The sequence below is a fragment of the Sciurus vulgaris genome (genome assembly GCF_902686455.1).
Source record: "Sciurus vulgaris genome assembly, chromosome: 8".
In the NCBI taxonomy this organism is placed as follows: domain Eukaryota; kingdom Metazoa; phylum Chordata; class Mammalia; order Rodentia; family Sciuridae; genus Sciurus; species Sciurus vulgaris.
This window is the reverse complement of record NC_136468.1, coordinates 15,729,407-15,751,141: the sequence shown is the minus strand read 5'-3', so window position 1 is coordinate 15,751,141 and position 21,735 is coordinate 15,729,407. Positions and strand designations below refer to the sequence as shown.

The 21,735-nt window shown below is 42.9% G+C and overlaps 1 protein-coding gene across 2 annotated transcripts in view; it reads left to right on the top strand.

Moving 5' to 3' along the window:
• The window catches only part of TBXAS1 (thromboxane A synthase 1), a 159,789-nt gene that overhangs the window by 25,914 nt on the left and 112,140 nt on the right, over positions 1 to 21,735 (top strand). The window contains exons 2-3 of one of the 2 annotated variants that reach the window (XM_079152219.1): positions 8,233 to 8,326; positions 11,009 to 11,061. The exons of the other annotated variant lie outside the window; for it this stretch is intronic. Of the exons in view, the coding sequence (XP_079008345.1) occupies positions 8,233 to 8,326; positions 11,009 to 11,061 (147 nt within the window). The remainder of the gene's footprint in view (positions 1 to 8,232; positions 8,327 to 11,008; positions 11,062 to 21,735) is intronic. 2 annotated transcript variants of the gene reach the window in all.

Genomic DNA, 21,735 nt, shown 5'->3' with positions numbered 1-21,735 from the left:
AACAAAGGCAAACCCAGAGAAAATAGAAGATCATAATCAAAATATAAACAAATTAATGAAGTAGAAAGCAACAAAAAAGATCCACAAAAGAAAAAAATTGGTGCTTGACAAGATTAATAAAATGGACAAGCCTATGGTAAGACTAATCAAGAAGCAAACTAGAATAGAAGGAAATGTCATGACGTTAATAAAGGATGCCTATTGAAAATCTACAGCAAAACCTCACACTTAATTTTGAAACAGTAGATGTAATCCAGTAGAGTCATAAACAAGAGGCCTACTTGTACTGCTTCCTTTTTAATATTGTACTAGAGATGCCAGCCATTGTAACAAGAAAAGAAAATGAAAAGTGAAACAAAAGAATTAAAAAGAGACAGACTGATATTATTTGCACAAAATAGAATTATCAATGTAGGAAATCAAAAAGATTCTACATGTGAACCAGTGGAACTAATAAGAAAGTTTAGAAGGAAAATTGGTGGTTAAAAAAAAAATGATGTTCCTACACATGAGCTATCCCCATAGCAAATATATGTAAATAGCAAAAAGATACTCCTTGTGCACAAAATTATAAAGTGTTACTAAAGGACAGAGAAAATAGGATCAATGGAGAGAATAAACATTTATAGATGAGAAGAGACAGAAATTTGAGCAAAATAACTAGAACTGCAAGGGAGAAAAACCTCATCTTATTTTATTGTAATTCTTTCTAGGTTTTTCTCTGTGCATTTTTTATATGTTTACGATCATATTCTCTGTGATTTTTCTGTTATAATAATTGTGATATTCTCTAAATTAATTTGTAAATTTTAGTGCAATTCCAAGAAAAATTTCAACAGGATTTTTTTCCATCAAACTAATTAACTGTAAAATTAATAAAAGAAAGTAAGATATAAAAATGTTTTAGAGTTATGATAATTAAAATAGTGAGGCATTGGCATAAGCTAGGGAAAAGGATCAGAAGAGACCCACACCCCATGCCACCCAGGTGCGTGGTGGTGGCATCATACCCGAGAGGCAAAGGGTGCGGCAGCAAACACACTGTCCCTTTGCCTCCCTGGGGGCAAGGGCACTATCATTTTGCCAGGGTCCCAGGGAGGGAACATTCTGATGGGCCACCTGTCCTATAGACCCTGTCTCAGCTTTCCCTCTGATGGTTGATCTCTCTTCTCCAGTCTGGGCAGGAGGTCCTCTGAGCACGAGACTCCAGAATTTTATTCCTAGAGGAAAATGCCTGTCATTGTAATTCAGCAAATGAGTGTTCGTTTTTGCAGGTTGTAGCTTAGGAGGTCCAGCTGCTACTGACACAGGAGCAAATGTGCACTGAATGATTCCCAGCCCTCAGGGAAAGCCAAGAGCAAGGTCTTGAGGGAAGGATGAGGGAACCAAAAATGGCAAGGAAAGCGCCAGAACAGACATCAGTGCTGAAAGCAGAACTGAGAGACTTACACATAAACTGGATTTCAGTGTTTCCCCCAGGAACATCTGCCTTGAGGCAAGATTGAGGCTATTTCTGTCCTTACAGTTTCTCTCATGTGTGTGGAGGATGAAGGAGGGAAGAAAAGAGAAGCAAAGGAACCGCAACCAATGAGATTGTGGTTCGTTCTTCTCTAAATGGATGGAAGCTGTTCAGAATTCATCTACTTATCTCCCTCTCTGTGCCCGAGCATGTGTGGAGTTAGCTTGTGTTCACCTATCAATGACTGCTCATCTTCTAACCAATCCTTTAATCAGTTGGAGGAGTCTGCCCTCTAGACAAGCCACAGTGGTAATGGGTGAGAGAAAGAAAGGAGAGGAAAGGTGGGGGGAAGGAGGGGGCGGATTTCAAAGTTGGAAAATGTTTTTGAAATCAGAAAAGAAGCAACAGCAAAAGACTGTCTTTCTCTCTAATAAAGAAAGCGAGACATACTGACGTATCCACCAAATTAGGGAAGAATTTTTATGAAAGCATTGGGTGAAATGGGAATGGAATAGTGAGATGAACAGGGAGAACCTTCCAGAGAGCATCTGGCATTATGCACCAATGTTGAAAAGCGGTGATTCAAAAAGGTCAGGTCTGGGCTGGAACTGCAGCTCCGCGGCAGAGCGTTTGCCTGGTATGTGTGAGGCACTGGGTTCTAGCCTTAGCACCATATGGAAACAAGTAAATAAAATGATTATTTTTAAGAAAAGGATTTCAGGTCTGGAAAATCTTCATACACAAAGTGCTGGAAAATTCAGAGGTACTGAAATGTTTATTGTTGTAACATGACTTAAAGTAGCTAAATATTTAACTATAAGAATAATTTAGCTAATTATGATATGTCCACAAGAAGAATATTATAGAGCCATAAAAAAACATTCATAAATGTTTAATAACATGGAGATTTGGGGCTCATGTTAAATAGACAGAAGTAGACATATGGATAAATAAAAACAGAAAAATAGAAAAAAATTATAGAAAATATGATCTTGAAAGAATTAGAAATAATTAAATGACAGCATGTTTTCTTCCTGCTAGTTTTGTCCTAATTTTTTTGCCCAAAATTTCCATTAAGCATGTTAAGATCTACCTTCTGGAAACCCAACAAACCTTATATTCTGCTCCCATTTCTTTTTACTTTTCTTTCTTTCTTTTCTTTTTTGGTACCAGGGATTGAACTCAGGGGCACTCAACCACTGAGCCACATTCCCAGCCCTATTTTTTTTAAATTTATTTTTATTGTAAACAAATGGGATACATGTTGTTTCTGTTTGTACATGGAGTAACAGCACACTATTTGCGTAATCATACATTTACGTAGGGTAATGATGTTTGATTCATTCTGTTATTTTTTCCTTCTCCCCCACCCCTCCCACCCCTCTTTTCCCTCTATATAGTCCCTCCTTCCTCCCATTCTTGCCCCCTCCCACCCCCCATTATGTGTCATCATTCGCTTATCAGTGAGATCATTTGCCTTTTGGATTTTTGAGATTGGCTTATCTCACTTAGCATGATATTCTCCAATTTCATCCATTTGCCTGCAAATGCCATAATTTTATTATTCTTTATAGCTGAGTAATATTCCATTGTGTGTGTGTGTGTATGTGTGTATATGTCACAGTTTCTTTATCCATTCATCAATTGAAGGACATCTAGGTTGGTTCCACAGGCTGGCTATTGTGAATTGAACAGCTATGAACATTGATGTGGTGCATCTCTGTAGTATGCTGCTTTTAAGTCCTTTGGGTATAGGCCAAGGAGTGGGATAGCTAGGTCAAATGGTGATTCCCTTCCAAGTTTTCTAAGGAATCTCCACACTGCTTTCCAGAGTGGCTGCACTAATTTGCAACCCCACCAGAAATATATGAGTGTACCTTTTTCCCCACATCCTCGCCAACACCTATTGTTGCTTGTATTCTTGATAATCGCCATTCTAATTGGGGTGAGATGAAATCTTAGTGTAGTTTTGATTTGCATCTCTCTTATTACTAAAGATGGTGAACATTTTTTCAATGTTTATTGATTGCTTGTAGATCTTCTTCTGTGAAGTGTCTGTTCATATCCTTAGCCCATTTGTTGATTGGGTTATTTGTATTCTTGGTGTAGAGTTTTTTGAGTTCCTTATATATTCTGGAAATTAGTGCTCTATCTGAAGTATGAGTGGCAAAGATATTCTCCCACTCTGTAGGCTCTCTCTTCACATTGCCGATAGTTTCTTTTGCTGAGAGAAAGCTATTTAGTTTGAATCTATCCCAGTTATTGATTCTTGCCTTTATTTCTTGTGCTATGGGAGTCCTGTTAAGGAAGTCTGATCCTAAGCCAACAAGTTGAAGATTTGGACCTACTTTTTTTTCTATAAGATGCAGGATCTCTGGTCTGATTTCAAGGTCCTTGACCCATTGTGAGTTGATTTTTGTGCAGGGTGAGAGATAGGGGTTTAGTTTCATTCTGTTGCATATGGATTTACAGTTTTCCCAGCACCATTTGTTGAACAGGCTGTCTTTTCTCCATTGCATATTTTTGGCACCTTTGTCTAGTATGAGAAAATTGTATTTATTTGGGTTTGTGTCCGTATCCTCTATTCTGTACCATTGATCTACCTGTCTATTTCGGTGCCAATACCATGCTCTTTTTGTTACCATTGCTTTGTAGTATAGTTGAAGCTCTGGTATTGCGGTACCCCGTTTCATTCTTCCTGCTAAGGATTGCTTTAGCTAGTCTGGGTTTCTTATTCTTCCAGATGAATTTCACGATTGTTTGCTCTATTTCTATAAGGTATGTCACTGGGATTTTAATTGGAATTGCATTGAATCTTTATAGCACTTTTGGTAGTATGGCCATTTTGACAATATTAATTCTGCCTATCCAAGAACATGGGAGATCTTTCCATCTTCTAAGGTCTTCCTCAATTTCTTTCTTCAATGTTTTGTAGTTTTCATTGTAGAGATCTTTTACCTCTTTGGTTAGATTGATTCCCAAATATTTTATTTATTTATTTTTTTTTTTGAGGCTATTGCAAATGGAGTTGTTTTCCTCATTTTCCTTTCAGCTGTTTTGTCGCTCCCAGCCCTATTTTGTATTTTATTTAGAGATAGGGTCTCACTGAATTGCTTAGCACCTTGCTTTTGCCGAAGCTGGCTTTGAACTCAAGATCCTCCTGCCTCAGCCTCCCGAGACACTGGTATTACAGGTGTGAACCGCTGCACCTAGCTTGCTCCCACTTCTTAACAGACAACAATTTAAGGCCCTCTTTCTGACAAAGCTTCTGATGTGACCTTGACTTTTTTCAGAATTGCTAGGGAGACCTCTAAGAGTCAGGTCCATGACAAAATGCTTTTCTTCTCCAAAGAGTGGGACAGGCAGATTACTTGGCATCCCTGACTTTATTTGGTCTAGGACCATCACTATTTTTATCAAAGGAGAAGTGTTATCTGCCAAAGGAATCTTTCACCCTTTCAAAGACATTCACAGCCTCTGCAATTTGAAAAAACAGTTCAACAAATAGGAATTCTTTGCCTGCCACAGTGAAGATACAATGAATGAACCTCGGAGCTGTCTGCACCTGGTCACACACTGGAGGGCAAGCCAGTTCCTCCACAGCTGCTTACGACAGCTGCTTACAACAGGCACTGAGGGTAATCTTGCAGGACAGGTCTCATTTGACTGGTTTCTTTCTTTTGTTCTAAATCTCAATGCACTTGACCTTTTTAGATGATTCATCAAAAACATCCCACAGTTTATTGTGAGTGGCTCTGTGGCTGAACAATGGGCCTCATACCTATGTTGAATCCTTAAGAGAGGGCATTGTCTTGAGGAAAATTTTCAAATTTTAAAGTTTGAACTTGATTTTGAAAATGATCCATATGGTTCAGTATATTTCGAGAAGGGACAATATAAGTTTAACTACCAGTACTGCAGGACTTGCGTCTGTGGCATTTAATGACTGCTTTAGATGTGAAAATAAAACCAAAGAACGTTATCTGCAGCCATATATCCTTTCGGTTGTCATTTTCCAACTTAAGTATACTTAATGTAAACAATGACAGATGTCCATAATCATCATTGTGGGATACATTTGCATTGATTCCTGTCACAGGAAAGCTGTTCTAGCTGTCACAACACAGGGATGGCACTTTACCTGCTTTTCACAGTACCATCCCAGGCCACCTGTACTTTTTTGGATGACACAGGACTTAATGACACAACTTGACATAAAATAAATTTCTTTTACGATGACAATTTTTAAAGTAACAAGAGGAAATTTTTAAAACCTTTCCATCAACTCTCTGAAACTCATCTGTTGGTATTCCTGGTATACTGCTTGCCCAGGGCTGCTGTATCAAAGTGCCCCAAACCGGGTGCCTTAAAACACCAGAAACGTATGTTCTCACAGGCCTGGGAGCTGGAAACCTGAAATCCAGGTGTGGGCAGGGCTGTGCTCCCTCTATCAGGAAAAATCTTTCCCGCCTCCTGTTCTCTGATGATCTTTGACATGCCCTGCATCTCTCTAGTCTCGGCCTCCAGGGTCATTTGTTGGATGTGTGACTGTCTCCACATGGCTGTGTTCTTATAAGGAGCCCTTCATTTGGATGAGGTCACCTTCAATACGACCTTGTCTTAACCACTGACATTTGCGATGACCCTATTTCTCCATAGAGTCACACTCTGATGTCCTGGAGGTTAGGACTTCAACTTTGCTCTTTGAGCTTCTCAACCCCAATACATGTAGAGTCCCTGGATTTGGGATTAGCGCTGTCGAGATAGAGGGCAGTGTGCGGACCCTGAGGCCAGAGAGTAGGAGACCAGGGTGAGAGAAGGAAGTGAGAACAAGATAAATGGAACCCACTTTGCAATTCTGCTCGTAAGTCTGGTGGCAGCTGTCTCCCCTGCAGATTTGGGTGCAGGGACTCTGGTTACTGATGGCGGCATTGGGCCGATCCCCGCTGAACACGCTCACGGTGTGCACTTGCGTCCAGGCTGCAAAGTGAGGTCTGTGGCTACAACCAGGACACTCTCTGCTTGATGCCATATGTTTGGAAAATGTCTAAATTTTGTGCAGAGACACACGGGCAGTGTTCCTGTAAGTGCGGTTACATAATTAGGGCATGGACTTGCATAATAATTAGCACGTGTAATTAGGCACAGACTTCTTGTCCTTTAATTAGACAATCAAGACATCTAATTACAAAATTAAGATGTAATTACGTGGCCTAAGATCTTCATGGTGCTTTCCACCCATTAGAGATTACATTTAGAAGAGAAGTCACAAAAATTGATGAAGAAATCAACACAGATTCCCAATCTGAGGATGTTAAAGAAAAAGTTAAGTGATCTTGCCCCTCAGGTGCAAGGGCAGTCGTTTAAAATATCATCACCTCCTCGAAAGAACAACTTCCACCAGCTATGCGTCAACCTTTGGTGCACACGCTAATGAAGAGGAATATTGGCATGACTAATCCATGTAATTCACTGTGGCTCTGGAGTGGGGCTCATAATTACACTTGAACGTGGACTTGAACATGACGTCCTGGGAATTCATACAAACCCAACAAACCCCAGATGGAAATCTGAGGAGAGCCCTCCCCTCCGCCCTGCTTGGGTCTCCCCTGTGGCCACTCTTAATTTTATTTTCTGCAGCCACTTTAAAACGGACCCATTCTTCAGAATAATGCAAACCCGCACCTAAGTTACGTCGTCCTTTCCCTGAATATTTGAGTATTTGCTGAAATGTTCTCAAGTGCTCCTTCTCAGACTGCAGGTGGAAAAGGTCAAAGCGTACGGAACTATTCCATTCGTCCGATGAGCGAGCGATTCTTCCCGCACTGGTTTTGAGCTCCAGTGCTTCTAGGAAGTCAGATGCTAGTGTTCGTCTCTGTTGTTCTTTCCTTGCCCCGCAATTGTGATTTGACTGATCCCAGCGTGATGCTAAACACCCAGCGTGACTCGTGAATTTTTCTGAACGAACTGAACTTTCGACCTCCCTGGCTGGCTGGTGAGGGACTGGAGCCATATGTCCAGGTTTTCCTGAGCCAGTCCTGACTTTAACCGTGTTCTCCCTCTGTTCTCATAAACTGCTTGGCTCTCCCGGTGATGCCAGTGTTTTGACAGCCACTCTGCTCTTCCCAGACTGCTGCTCTCTCCTGGGAAGTGGCACAGAAGTCTGTCGGGCCACACTTCTTGATTCTTGGTTAAGAAAATCTGCTTCCCAGATGGTCTTGGACCAGGAAACCAAAGACTCGAAGAGGTCCTAGTGGTTGGTGAGAGGGTCTCCTCTCTGTGGCTGACTCTGTCCTTCTTTTTCATGTGACAAGGGACAGATGATGTACAAAGGGGAAGTCAGTCTTGACGGAGACAATAAGCAGATGCCTGGTAGCCTTGTTTTCTGCCTTTGTGAGGCATTCACCTTGCTTTCCGAGCCACTGCTCCTGATAGATTTGTAGGCAGAGGAACTGAACAGGGTGAGGTTCGTTTTGAGAGTTTATGATGGGATTCTCGGTGAGGGAAGGGCCGTTGAATCTCCTCATCCCAAAGGCAGTTCCCAGCTCTGAGGTTTCCAGGTCCCTTGATCTCTAACCTGTCACTCAAGTAGGAGGCATTTCTGAGTTCCTGTCCTACCACAGGACTCTGTCCCTTCAGCCCTTAGACATGTTAACTGGACACTTCTTCTATCCTTACTTCCAGGGAACTCAAAATTTCTGGTTCCTAATAGGGTCAAAGGCATGACTGCAAACTTCCATTTCTTGGTTTTTGAACTTGTCTTCTCCCACCAGGTATTCCACGTCAGCGTTCTCAAGGCTGGAGAAGGTGGGCATCAGACACCCCAAGCCTTCTCCTTTCATTGGCAACTTGACATTTTTCCGCCAGGTAAGGCACTGACTTGCTGAGCCCAGGGAAGTTCTGTCTTTCACTCGTTCACCCCAAGCCCTACTTAATGAGCACTGGAATATGTCAGATTCCAGAAGGCAGTGGTAGAACTCATACCCTCAAGTGCACCATCAAACCATGGTGCCCAACACCAAATGAGCTGTGCCCAGTGCTAGGTTGAGAAGTACAGAAGGTAGCTGTGGTTCTGCTTTGGAGGAGAAGGTGTGTTGGGGCAGAATCATCCTGGGGGAGTTCTTAAAGAAGGGGGTCCTGGGGTACTGTAGACAGGGATACCCATGTCAGGTGGAGAGCTACGCGTGTGGGGATACTACAACAGGAGGGGATGGCAAAGGTGGACCAGCTGCCTGGACCACCTAGAAGCCAAGGTCAGGGAAGGCTGGGGAAGGGAGCTGTGTGTGAGGGGACGAACTACACACCTCAGGTCAGGAGGGCAAGCAAGCAACTGTTCATCTACCATCCCTTCTGGGTAGTAGAGGGGTATCAGAATCGAACAGGACTCATCAAGGAACACGCATTTAGAATCTAAGCGTCGTTGATGTCGAGGTTGAAGGGGAGAGGGCTTGGTGCAGGGTGGGGATGATAGCCAACAGAAAATAATGGGGCAGGAGGCAAGATTAAGAACTCTGGTGAGGGCTGGGGTAGTGGCTCAGTGGTGGAGCGCTTGCCTGGCATGTGAGAGGCCCTGGGTTTGATATTCAGCACCACATATAAATAAATAAAATTAAAAATCCGTTGACAACTAAACAAATATTTAGAAAACAAAAAAAGTTGAAAAAAAAAAGAAGAACTCTGGTGAACAATAAGGTGCAGTGGATTCAAGGTAAGATGAGTCAAGCATCAGTGTAAGTCTTGATCCAGGCAAAGCAGAGAATGTCCGCGGAGTGGCCGCAGGGAAGATTGGAGGGGTAGCTAGTTTGGGGAGAAACCACGTTTTATTTCAAGTCTGTTGCCTTTGATTTGCCAGAGTGTCCTGCAAGTGGAAATGGCTGGTAGCTATTTGTAGAGACAGGCCCAGGTCTCTATCTTCTACAGTGTTTTTGTTTTTGTTTTTTTCCTCACATTGGATTTTCTCAGAGGCCTGTGAGTTTATTCTGCTAGCTCAGGGGACACTGACATCAGACCCAACATCAGGAGCCAACAGATCCTGAGTGTAAGAGTCACCCAAGTGCAGGAAGTTAACACTGATAGGAACCTGTAACACTCTTGGCCCTTCCGCCATCCCTGTCCTGCAAAGTCTGATCCTTGGTCTTGATAGAAAGCCACCACAGTGACTCCCGTCCCTTGCCTCCCCATCTCAGCTCCTTTCCTAGTCCTTTCTGTCTCTTTCTCCATCTTCACCCTTCACTGTGTGCTGTTTTTCTCCTCCTCACATGTTCTAAACACCTCCTTCTCTCATGGTTCTCTCTGGGGTGACCAGTTCACAAGTCTTGAGCCCACAGACAACTAGCTCATTGAGGCCTCCTGTGGGTCCTTGAAGCAAGTGTGAAGAAATTTAAAAGTGTCAAAATAGAACAACGAACTAGATAGGAAATGTAAAGAAAATAAACTTCACACATAGCTGGGGGGAAACAATCCATGATGTTCCCTTGAGGAATCCATTTGGTATTAACATTTTGAGGAAAAAATGTAACTGTCGAAGTGAGGAGAACATGGAGCTGCTGCCTCTGGATATTTCCACATATGCTCCTTCTCAGCTGTCGTCTTTGTATGTACAGACCCTGCCAAGTGCTTTCTAGAACATACTTACTGCACTGTCTGTTTTTCCATCACAGAAGCTTTCCTTGCTAGATTGTACTCTTGCACTTTGAAATTCAGCGGCATTGATGTGAAGAGTCCGTTTTCTTTTCAGGAAGTGAACTGTCCATTTCTAACCCTTGACTCTCGACTCCAGCCTGTGACTCTCTCTGCTCACATACCACATGACCACGCCACATCTAGCACTTTCCACCTCCTCTCACCCAGGCATGTTGCATGTACACTTCACCCCACCACGTCTGACATATTCACACCCCAACCCATGGGACCTCCATGCCTGCACACACACCCCATCTCCATCACATGATCCCTACAGCACAGTGGGTCTAGAATCATCTGACCTCCACCCAGCTTCACCCCCTGTGCATTTTCTGGTATGCTTCACTACAAGAGGTACCTAGCATTTCATCCTAGATAAAGTTACTCGAAGGTTCTTACATGCTGAATATGTTGGTTTTAGTTAAAAACTAACTTGGATCACAAGAATTCCAAATATGTAACGATTCAGATAGATTCAGTGGAAGTTTACATACATAGGGCCATGAAAAGGAACTTGGCCAAGTAATGATAGTAATATGAACCAAATCTCAGAGGGGAACATTGTTGAGAAAGCAAACAGTCTCAAATATTTTAGCAGCAATTATCCACAAATAGTTTAAGTCCTGATGAGCTCTTCTGTCCATTAATACAGAACTGCCTGAGAGTTTTACTTGGCAATATTTTTTAGAAAGCCATTCATTTATCCAATATTCCACAGTACTTGAGAGCAATATAACTTCAATTCTTTTTTTTATTGTTTATGTTACTGTGTTCTTGCTGCTCCAAATCCTTTTTGTTTCTGAATAACTTTGAATAATTGAAATTTTGCTTAATCTTTTTCTCACTATAGTGTTGTGTTTTCCTCAGGGTTTTTGGGAAAGCCAAATGGAGCTCAGAAAACAATTCGGACCTCTGTGTGGGTAAGAAGGAAGTCAATTCTTCTATCTGCTTTGGTTTCTGTATGCTGAACTGATGTAGTGGCAAGCATAGGGAGGCTCCATGTGTTTCTATTTTTTGAGGATCCACAAGGAGGGATCCCAGCAGGATGGACAAGGTTCCTAAAGAAGGCCCTGGTGCAGAGCACCATGCAAGCCTGAGAAACAGGTCCACGCCTTCAGAGCTTGCTGGACTGGGCTCCTTCATCTCCACTCTTACCACCGTGAGAAGGAGGCACCAGGACAAGGTGGCTCTCCAGGCCTCAGAGCAAGAAGGTCCATTTGCCTTGACAGCCAGGGTGGGTCTTGCCCCTGGGACCATCAAAATCTTACTTGGACCTGTATGGTTCAACCCTATGGCTACAATACGCTCCAACCATAAAATTATATAATTTATCGTCCAGTCCAGGAAACTTTGGAGAGTGAAAGGAAATGCTATTGATAACTGCTCAGGATAATGGTGTAAATGACGCCTGTCTTGAATACACTGGGAAGTACGGTCCCATGGGGAGTAACAGAGCTCTTCCCTTTATTCTTCCTGAATTTTCTCTTTTTATACTGAGAATATGCTCCTCTGCTTCTCAAAGTCCAGAACCCGGTGCAGGAGCCCACGCTCAGGCCTCTTTCTCTATTCAAGATGAACTGGCATCAGTCCTACTGGTCTTCAGCTGTTCTTCCATACCAGAGTCCTGTCTTTACGTAGCTTCTCCGTGGTCACTGGGTCCTATTAGTGGCCCTTTCCTGCTCCCCCATGAGTGGGAACTTCTTTAGGTGCATTAAAGTTCTGTTTTGAGGCTGTCGCACATCCTAATAGGGTCAGAGGTTTGTGAGCCCATCTGCTTGCAGGATTCACATCTGTTCTCTCAGTGCTCAGTTTTGGAAAGGCTTCTACTCTGTGGAGATGGCTCTACCTAAGAGACCCATAGTTCTGGTCCAGTGTTTCTATCTACTCCTTGATTTCTTTGATATGATTCTGAAAAATTAATAAATTAAGATGCTGTATTGGCTATTCTATTAGTCATTTCTGCATAACAATCCCCCTCCTTCAAAACCCAGGGGCATAAACCACAATTTATTATCTATTGTGTGTCTAAGCATTGGCTGGCGTTGACCATTCTTAGCTCTGATTGGCAGGAAGGCCCCTCTGGACTTCCTGGGGGTTCTGCTGGAGGGGGTTCATCATGAGTCTGCTCCTTACACTCTCCTCCTCCATGGAAGAGCAGGGTCTTCTCATGGGGAAGGCAAAGACTCAGGAAAGCACGAAGCACTGTCTCATCATGTCAGCGAATGTCCTATCAGTCGAATGATATTACATGGACAAACCCATAATCAGGGGAAGAGGCACAGTGTGGCACCTGTGAGGCCAGGGAAAGACCCTTGGCCAAACCTGATATTCGTGGGGCAGTGAGGTCTAACAGACAGGTGGAGGCAGTGCATGTCTTTAAATAGGAAGCAACTCTACCTCACCCTGAGTACTTTCAACTTGGCCCTCACTTACTTTTCTTTCTTTCTTTGTTTTTTTGGCACCAAGGATTAGACCCAGAAGTGCTTAACCACTGAGACATGTGCCCAGCCCTTTTTTATTTTGAGACAGAGTCTTGCTAAGTTGCTAGGGCCTCGCCAAATTGCTGAGGCTGACTTTGAACTTGCCATCCTCCTGCCTCAGCCTCCTGAGCCGCTGGGATACAGGTGTGTGCCACCACTTCTGGCATAGTTTTCTTTTTCGGCTTTGCGTGTGATAGGAACTCCATCTGTCTCAAGGGGTTGGACTGTTAGCTTTCCTCTTACTCTTGTACTCATTCCAGCTCTCTCTTTCCAACAGTCTCATTCCACAGTTGACTTGACCCTGACCTTGGAGACAGTCTCCGACGTGTCTGAGACATAGCATGGACTCAGAATGGTGGTGGCTTCACCAGAATTAGAAAAAGCTCTTCCTGAGTTTGAATATCAGGAATCACCTCCCTTGAGTACTTCAGATTTTCGGAGTAGAAACTCTGGATATTTTTAAATGATTTAAAGTGTCAGATGAAGAGTTTAAAAAACACTGTACTAACTGATGTGTGTGTGAGAGAGGGGTCGGGGGACAGGTGGAGTGAACTGGTTTCCTTGACAACAGGATGTCCCATCAGCTTTTCCCCCCAACTTTAACTCAGTTCACACAAGTTATCCTTCTCATTTCAAGAAAACTTAAATCATAGAGAATGACTTCAAATGAGGTGCAGAGATCAAAATTGCAGTATCATCTCCACTCTTTGTTCCCATGTCTGATGAAAAAGAAAGGTGATGGCATAATTTCTTCGTACAAAGCCAACAACTTCTTCTCCTTTAAATAAAAGAAGAAGAAAAGTGCTAAGATGCTGACTTCTTTGTAAAGAGGTCCTCTCCCAGATCTCGAGCAATCTGGGGCGGGGGCAAAAGAAGCAGTTGAATGAGGTTGTCTCTAAGCTCCTTTCTGACTCTAAATATTACTTTCTTACTGCTTAAAATTTAGCAAAATGGTTTCACTGATTGGGAATGTCAAAGAGGACTATGTTCAATGCGTGACAAAGAACTTTCTTTTAGGAAACAATATGGTTTAATGACATTGATTTTTAGACTGCTTTTATTATTAGGAGATAGAATCTCAGCTTGTCCTCTTAAAACTTGAGATAATAGATTGATTCCTCATTTGACCAGTGAAACCCACACTATGGATGCCATACAGAGAACCCTGGGCCCTGAGATGATGGTACAGCCCTTGGCCATCTGTGCTTAGGATCTGGTCATCAGAGCAACTCAGTGTTCAGGGCTGTAAGTGGAAAAGGGCCCTGTCCCCTTCCCCTCCCACTCAGTGCTATGTGGGAAGACCAGGCTGGGGAAGATTCTGTCAAGAGGGATTGACATCAGGTTTACGATCACCGCCATCACCGTCGCTGCTACCACCACCACCAACACCGAAAACAAATGTCTTTACCAAGCATCTAATTATGTAGCCTGCTTTGCCAGGCTCAGTGTAACTAACACCACACCCATGGGCTCTGCCTGCTTTGAACTTGAATGCCAAGCTGGTGACTGGCACACCCACCTAGTCGACTGTTACTCCCGGCACTTGACAGGACAGGTCAATCGCACAGCAGCACCCTGAGCCACGTGACTCACAGAGCGCAAGGCTTCACAGCTTGGGACAGCCCTGGGCCATTTAGCAACTACCTGTTGCCTCCTTCAGAGAAGGATGAGCCCAAATTGGATTTATATTCCTTCTCAAACCCGATCAGGATGATTTCCGCATAAGCATCACACATTGGAGATTAAACATAAACAGGATAGAGATTATTCCCCCCGCCAATTTGTGATTGACTTTGTAATCCATGGCGAACAAGCCTTTCTTAAGCTGTTACTATTAATTACTTACGTAGAGGCCCACGTCGCGCTGGTGACTGACAGCTGAAGGCCAGGTGCAAAGTTCCTGTCCTTGACCTCTGCCTTTGAAGAGCTTGCCTGTAGATCTGCTTTCGTTCGCCTCACCCCCACTACTTCTTGCTTCCACGTCACTCTGGTTTTGATCATTAGTGTACACTCAGCTCCCCCTGGTTGAACTTGACTTTGACGACTTCTAGCACCTGTTTCCTATGCTGCTCTGTTTTAGTAAGTGGCACGTGGAGACGTCCTTGGGTCCCTCCGCGAAGCCAGCTTCTGGTGCATGACCTGTTTTCCCCTTAGAACGTTAGTTGTAAGCCTGTAAACATGAATATCATACACAATTCACAGAGTGCAAATGGGAATACCGAAAATACACCTGTTCCTGCCCGACTCCTCAGCCTCTGCTCCACAGAGGGAGCTCTGCCACTCACATCTCTGCGCGAGGCTGGGTCAGACTTGATGCATATTATTCTTTATCTTGTTTTGTTCATTAATAGAATTCAGAAACTTTGTCCTATTTCAATACATTCTTGTTAAATGCTATTCTATTTGAATGATCTGATCTTATGGATACATCCTATTTTTAAAAAATAAGTTCCCATTTGATGATTATCTTTTGCTTTTATAAATAATACTGCAGTAAATAGTCCCACATATACACCATGGCTCTCTTGCCTAGGTATGTCTGTGGGTTAAATTCCTAGGAATGAAATTATTATCTACATTTTTTTAATTTGAATAAGTATTACCAAATTACCCTCTCCAGGGATTATATCAATATACACCCCATAAATAAGCATAGGAGAGTGGTGGTCCCTTACATGTCTACAATTAAAATAAGTGGTCACAATTATAACTTCGGTTCTAATTTTCACTTTTCTAATGATGAACAAGTTTGAGTATTTCCCCATATGTTTCAAATCCTTATATTCTATTTTTTGAGGAATCTGTTGCTACTTTTCCATTGGGTTGTTAATATTATTCCAATTTCTTTGTAGATGCTCTTTATATATTAACAAAAGTAGCCCTTTATCTTTAATATGTGTTGCAAATATTTCTCCTTGTTATCATTTGTCTTTGACTTTATTGTGTACATTTTTAATAGGAAAACATTTTTGTGTTAATGAACTTAATTTTAACAATATCTGTATATTCTATCTTAGAAGGGCTCTCTTTATCAAGGATATTACCCAAAACAGTTTTCATTTTTCTAGCATTTCAGGATTTCATTTAAAAAACTTAGTGTGTTTGGGGTGGGATGTAGCTCAGTGGCAGAGAGTTTGCATAACATGCATGCTTGGGCTCAATCCTTAGCACTAAACACACACACACACATACACACACACACACTCACACACACAAGTGCGTTTGACATATCGGGAATTTATTTGAGGGGAAGGGTAGAGGTAGGGATCTGTAATACCCCATACGTTAAGGACTTGGTCCCCGTGGTGGTTCTACTGAGGATGAAGGAACCGTTCAGAGGTAGGGCCCAGTGGGAGGTCCCCTCAATGGGACACAGCCTCTTCATCTTCTTCTTTTGCTTCCTGACCATGAGGTGGCTGTTTGCCCTGCCACATGCTCCCTGCTATTGCCATGGGGCAGCCCCACTGGAGGCCCAAAGCAATGGATCAGCTTGATCATGGACCAGAACCTCTTGAGATGATGAGCCCAAATAAACCTTTCTCTTTATAAGTGAGTTATCTCAGGTATTTTGTTATAATGCCAGAAAGTTCATGAATTCAGGATCCGCCCTTCTTCAGATGATGGTATACTGTCTGGAAATTCATCCTTTTCTAAGTGGCTTGAACTGCTCACTTTTATCATGTGTCACTTTCATCATTCGTTAATTTCTATGTACATTTCCAACTTCTCTGTTTCATTGTAGTGCCTAACCACACAACACACCGAATACTCTTATTTGAATATGATTTGTATAGCTTTTTCTATCTGCAGTAGCAGGATATCCCAGGATATTTTGTAGGCATCAGAACCTGAAGGAATTCACCTCCCAGGGAACCTTGGCTCCTCATGCTGAAAAAAATTCTTTTAGTGAGCAAATAAGCCTTTGGTGAAAAGGGCCTAACACTTAGTGTCAAAGTTCATGCCACAGGAAGGGCAAGTGTCTCGTATGCCTTTTGGAGATTTTTAGCACCATCTTTTAATTAACTAGCATGCATGAACTAACAGCACTCCGTCACCAGGCAGGAAGAAAGTTGAGGGCTTTGTCATACATCTGGAAAAGCATGTGGCATCAGCTATGAAAATTATAAGCTCATTTCAACACTTTTTTGAACTCCAACTCCATGGTACCATCTGTCAGGAGAGCTCTGGAAGTGACTGAGGTGCGAGGATTTTCTTAGGTGAGTGCTCTTAAACCTCATGCTATGTACTCTTTAGATGAGGTTGAAGAGCAGCAGAGAGATGCTTCACTTAATGAATCCAACGGCTCTTGGCCAGCTGGTGGGAAATTTCTCAGCCTACTTTTCACAGATCTAGAACTCTGGGGATCTAAGGGCTCTGAAGTATGCAACACGTTCTACTGTGTCACGTGATAGTCGACTTACAAGACATGTGACATCTGAATACAATGGGCTTGAAAAAAAGGTGCCCAAGTTTGGGGGAGGATGGAAACTATTGCTAATTTATTCAAGGAAACCCAATATTCGGACTCAAACTGGGCACCTGACGCCTGGAGATTGTCCTTGTTTTCACACAGGGCTGAGCGCTCTAGAATCGCGAGTGTTGAATGGAAGTCACTAGGCTCTGATTGCAGAAGGGCCTCAGACATAGTGCCCAGGAAACCTTCAGTTCAGACTTTAAGTTTCTGCTGCTGGAGTGCAGACCTCAGGAGGTGGCTCAGGGCTAAGTGTTTAATCTCGCAATGTGGCTCAGTTTCCAGAGGAATTGATGAGAACGAACACATGTTACAGTCACAGAGAGAACATGTGTCCCTGAAGCAGTGGAAGTAAGCTTGTGAGTTCTAAGTCATCCTAACACTTCTGACCATGAGGCCAAACTGTAGGAACTAGCCCCCTAGCTTGGTAACAGTTGTCTGTCATGACAGTGTTGAAAGGGAAGCGGAGACTCACCAGGCTCAAGTCACGTGGTCTGGAACTGAAATTAACATGAGACCTGGTGGTCTGTGTGCCCATTATTGGGAATCATTCAATTAGTTAAATATCAATATTCTCAGCAGTCAAAATAGATTAATTACTAACATCAAGACTGTAGGTGCACATTTTTTTAATGAATGGAATTTATGACACTGCTACAGTATTTTATGGGAGCCATTATTTTATAAAAGTGAATACCCTGACATAACAGGAGGCCTTTTAGCATAGGAAGAAGGGCGTCAATGAGACAACCATCACCGGTCCAAACGCTCGCCGACAGGCAGAGTTTTCCAAAGGAAAAATCGTCCTCAGATAAATGAGCATCTTAGACCGTAAAGAAAGAGGAATTCTTCTAGGGTCACGCTTCTCTTGAGCGAATCTTTCATTGACTCTTTTTCACCTTCTAGCCAAGGTCATGACCTCTTGTTATACCTACTAGTGAATGGCTACAAAGCACCCTGTGGTTAAGACCACTTTGTTTCCTAGTCTTGGTGCAAGACCTCTCTGAAGTTCACCGAAATTCCTGAACTTCTGACTCTTCTCTCACTCCATTCCTCTCAGGCCACCCTACCCACCCTTTCTTTGAGAACACAGAAATGATACCTGCTGGATATTTTGATGACTACTGATATCCAAGTCTTTGTGACTCACACTCATGGAGATGAAGAGTCTATAATAATTCCCTCTTCTTTGGGTAGAAACATCCTACATGATTAAAAATTGGGGTTACAAATTCCAGTTCCCATTCTCTGTCTACCACTCATTATCTCAGTGGACTTAGGCCAATCACTTTTCCTCTCAAGAATCAATTTACTTGGACATAAATGAGCAATTTGGACTATATCAGTGACCTTAACCCTGTTTAATTACAAGCCTCAGTAAATAAAAGATTGACTATTGCAATCCAGTGTCCACATGCACACTTGAATAAACATTTTACAAAACAACACCTTATCTGCCCTATAAGAGCCACTTTGATCTACTCCATTCTATTCATTAAAAATACAATAAGTGCAAGCTGGACATAATGTTCTAAATTGATTTCATAACCACTAGTGAGTCAAGATCAGCAATTGGAAAATCAAAGGACCAAATGATATCTCAAGTCTTTCCCAGTTATAAACAGGATAATTCCAAACCGACGACTCAGTCCCTGCCATTCTACATTAGAAGATTATTACAAGCTGCTTTGTGGCTCTGAAGACTTAAGATTGAGAAACCACTGACAAAACCAGTAAAAGCCCACTGTTGACAGCTGTGGCAGAATCCAACCTTAAACGTGTTCTCCAGAGACAGTGCTCACACACCTGGCTGCAGGCCCAGGGCCAGCACCTCGTGCCCAATAATAACTTCTTATTCTTCAAAATCATAAATTCAACCATTATGGAAACTATTTCCCAACCTTAGCCCAGAATCTTTCAAGCTAAAAAGCTTGCAAAACTATATTGACGATGTACGACATCTCACTGTAAGGCTGCTACATTGAGTGTAAATATCTAAGGAATTTGTGTGGATATCCTGCATCAGACAGTCTGGCCAGCTGAATATTTCCTCCTGAGGGATAGGGCAGCAGGAGGGAATGACCTAGAAACTACCCTGGGGTGTGCTAGGCATGGAAAGGACCAGACTGCAGACAGAGCTGGGCCAGTGGATAGGTAAGGACAGAGTGAGTGGACTATATTCCATTCTAGCAAACGCTGGCCACACAGTCTGGGAGAAACCTCCCTCAGAGGAGGTGTCAGCTGGATAAGTCGGGCTTTCAGTAAAGCAGCCAACCAGACAGTCTGCCCTGGGCACTTGGGTCAACTAGGGGGTGGTTCAGGAACCTGGGAAACCTCTACAAAGGGAGTCCGGTGGGATAGCAAGCAGGGCCACAGGGCCTGGGGATGAATCGGGTATAGACACTCAGTTCTAAGACTTGGACCACGAGGTGAGCCCAGGGTTCGGAAACCAGCCCAGCACTACTTACAGAGAAAAGGGCCACTCAGGCTGGACGAGATCCAGGCTGAGGAGGTCAGGTCTCAGGACCCACTGCTGGGCTTCTTCCGTTCCAGGGTTGGGGTGCACTGAAGGTGGGGACAGAGCACCTAGCGGGGGAGAATGAAGGGTTGCAGAAGCTGGGGGACGAGCTATAGCTTTCACTTCACACCCCTCGATGTTCACATGCCAAAGCTGCCACAGGCAGTAGAGGATCGGGTTCAAGGTGGGAGGGAGCTCATGCGCCATCAGTGACAAGTGAATATGGCACCAATAACTTCTTCATCCCCCAAATGACAACCTGCACAGATGTGTTCCCAAACAATAGAATGTTTCAAATTAAAGTTGCATAAAAGCTTTATCTCTAGCTGATAAGTTCAAATAATAAATTCCATACTTAATTGAATGGTACCTGCAACAAATCCAAGTTGCTCAACTCAAAATGCATAATAGAGTTATTATACACAGTCATGAAGCATTGTGACATTTGTCAAGCATTCTCCCTTCTGGAAGTAAGTCCTGACAGCACATAGCTTTATGCATATATCTTTTGTCAAGAACTCCTTTGCACAGACAATCTCAAAAATTGCACAAACTTACTCAATTCTTGTGACTCTTAAGTCTAATTAATTGAGAATGCAAAAAAGCATTCCTTTTCTCACCAAAAAGAATGACATGCTATCTTTGATTTCATAACTTAAAAAAAAAAAAACCACTAAATTCAAAGAAGCAATGCACTCCCAGTCACATGGAACTTAAAGTTCCTTTTTGATCACTATTTTATGAGCCAAAAAAAAAAAAAAAAAAAAACATTTTAAGTTCTCAGAACCTTTGAATGATTAAAATACCAATTCTAAATCTTATTGCTCATATAGGGCAAAAGGTAGGCCTACAGCATCTAAATGTCTCAAACATAATTAACTCCAGATATTAGCATACACATCAAAATAAAACATCATATGTCACACAGGCACGTTTGAAATTCTACTAAACTCTGAATAATTGAAGTTCATCTTTAAACTGGAACACATTCTCCTTTCTTTCTCAGGTTCCTTAAATCTTTCAGAGTGTGAGTCGTTTACTATGTATTCCAATTATTCCCCATCAGTCCTGTGTGTAACATTTCGATAGCTACACACACGAAGTAATTCCCTAGCAAGGCATTGGCAAGTTTTATGACACCTACATGCCTGGGGCAGATAACAGAAACTGAACTACTAAAATAAGTTCCTTGATTATCCCTTGCATCTTAAGACCATGTTCTTAACAATGTCTCCCCTGTCTTCCCTTTAAACTGCAAGAATTCTGCAACCCATGGTATGAAGTTTTTCCACCCTGGACACAGTTCTCAGTTTATTGGCCAACTGTTGAAGGTTTGGGTCTCTGACGTGTTCTCCAGGACACCCACGTTAACCACTAAGGAGACATTCTTAGTAGCGATTCTGTTTGCCTCTGCTTAAAGAGGAAATCACCAACCTTTGCCCTGAACCTATGCCTAGTGGGTGGCCACTCTTCTCTTATTGGGTGGACATGGTGATTGTGGTCTTTGATGCTGCAACACCTGTCAACAACTCCAGATGCTACTCAGGCTGCAGGGGAAGTGGGCACCTAGGTGTTGAATTGACAGGAAATCCAGCTCCTCCCTGTGGGGGTCCCCTCATGCATCTTCTCTGTGGCTAATGCAGTGCCTGGTCCGTATCAACCACCAAGAGGGATGCTGTTGAATAGACTGTCCACTTTCCTGTGATGGTTGTCTGTAACTTTTCAAGTTCTCTTTTCTGTCTCGCTGCAAATACGGTTTGCGCCTGATGATCAGCATGACACTGGTTTCTTTCAAACGTCTTTAGCCAGAAGATTCTTGACTGCTTTCCTTAACCCTCAGACTTCTCTGCTAGAGTCCGGCTTCCCCAGACCATCCCAGGTGTAAGAAGCCTCATTGCTTTGTCCTCCTTAGACAGGGAGCCCCCACTAAGATGCTTTATTTCCACCCCAGAACAGACACTCGCCATCTTGGATTTGACCCTCCTCCAAATCCACAGCTGTTGATGAGTTCCAGGGCCTCAGGCCTTAGAAATCACAGTAACATGCCCAGAAAAGATGTTTCATCAGAGCAGATGCAATGGGTTTCCATGCACTCACACCTGGGCTGGCGGCAGGAATATCATGA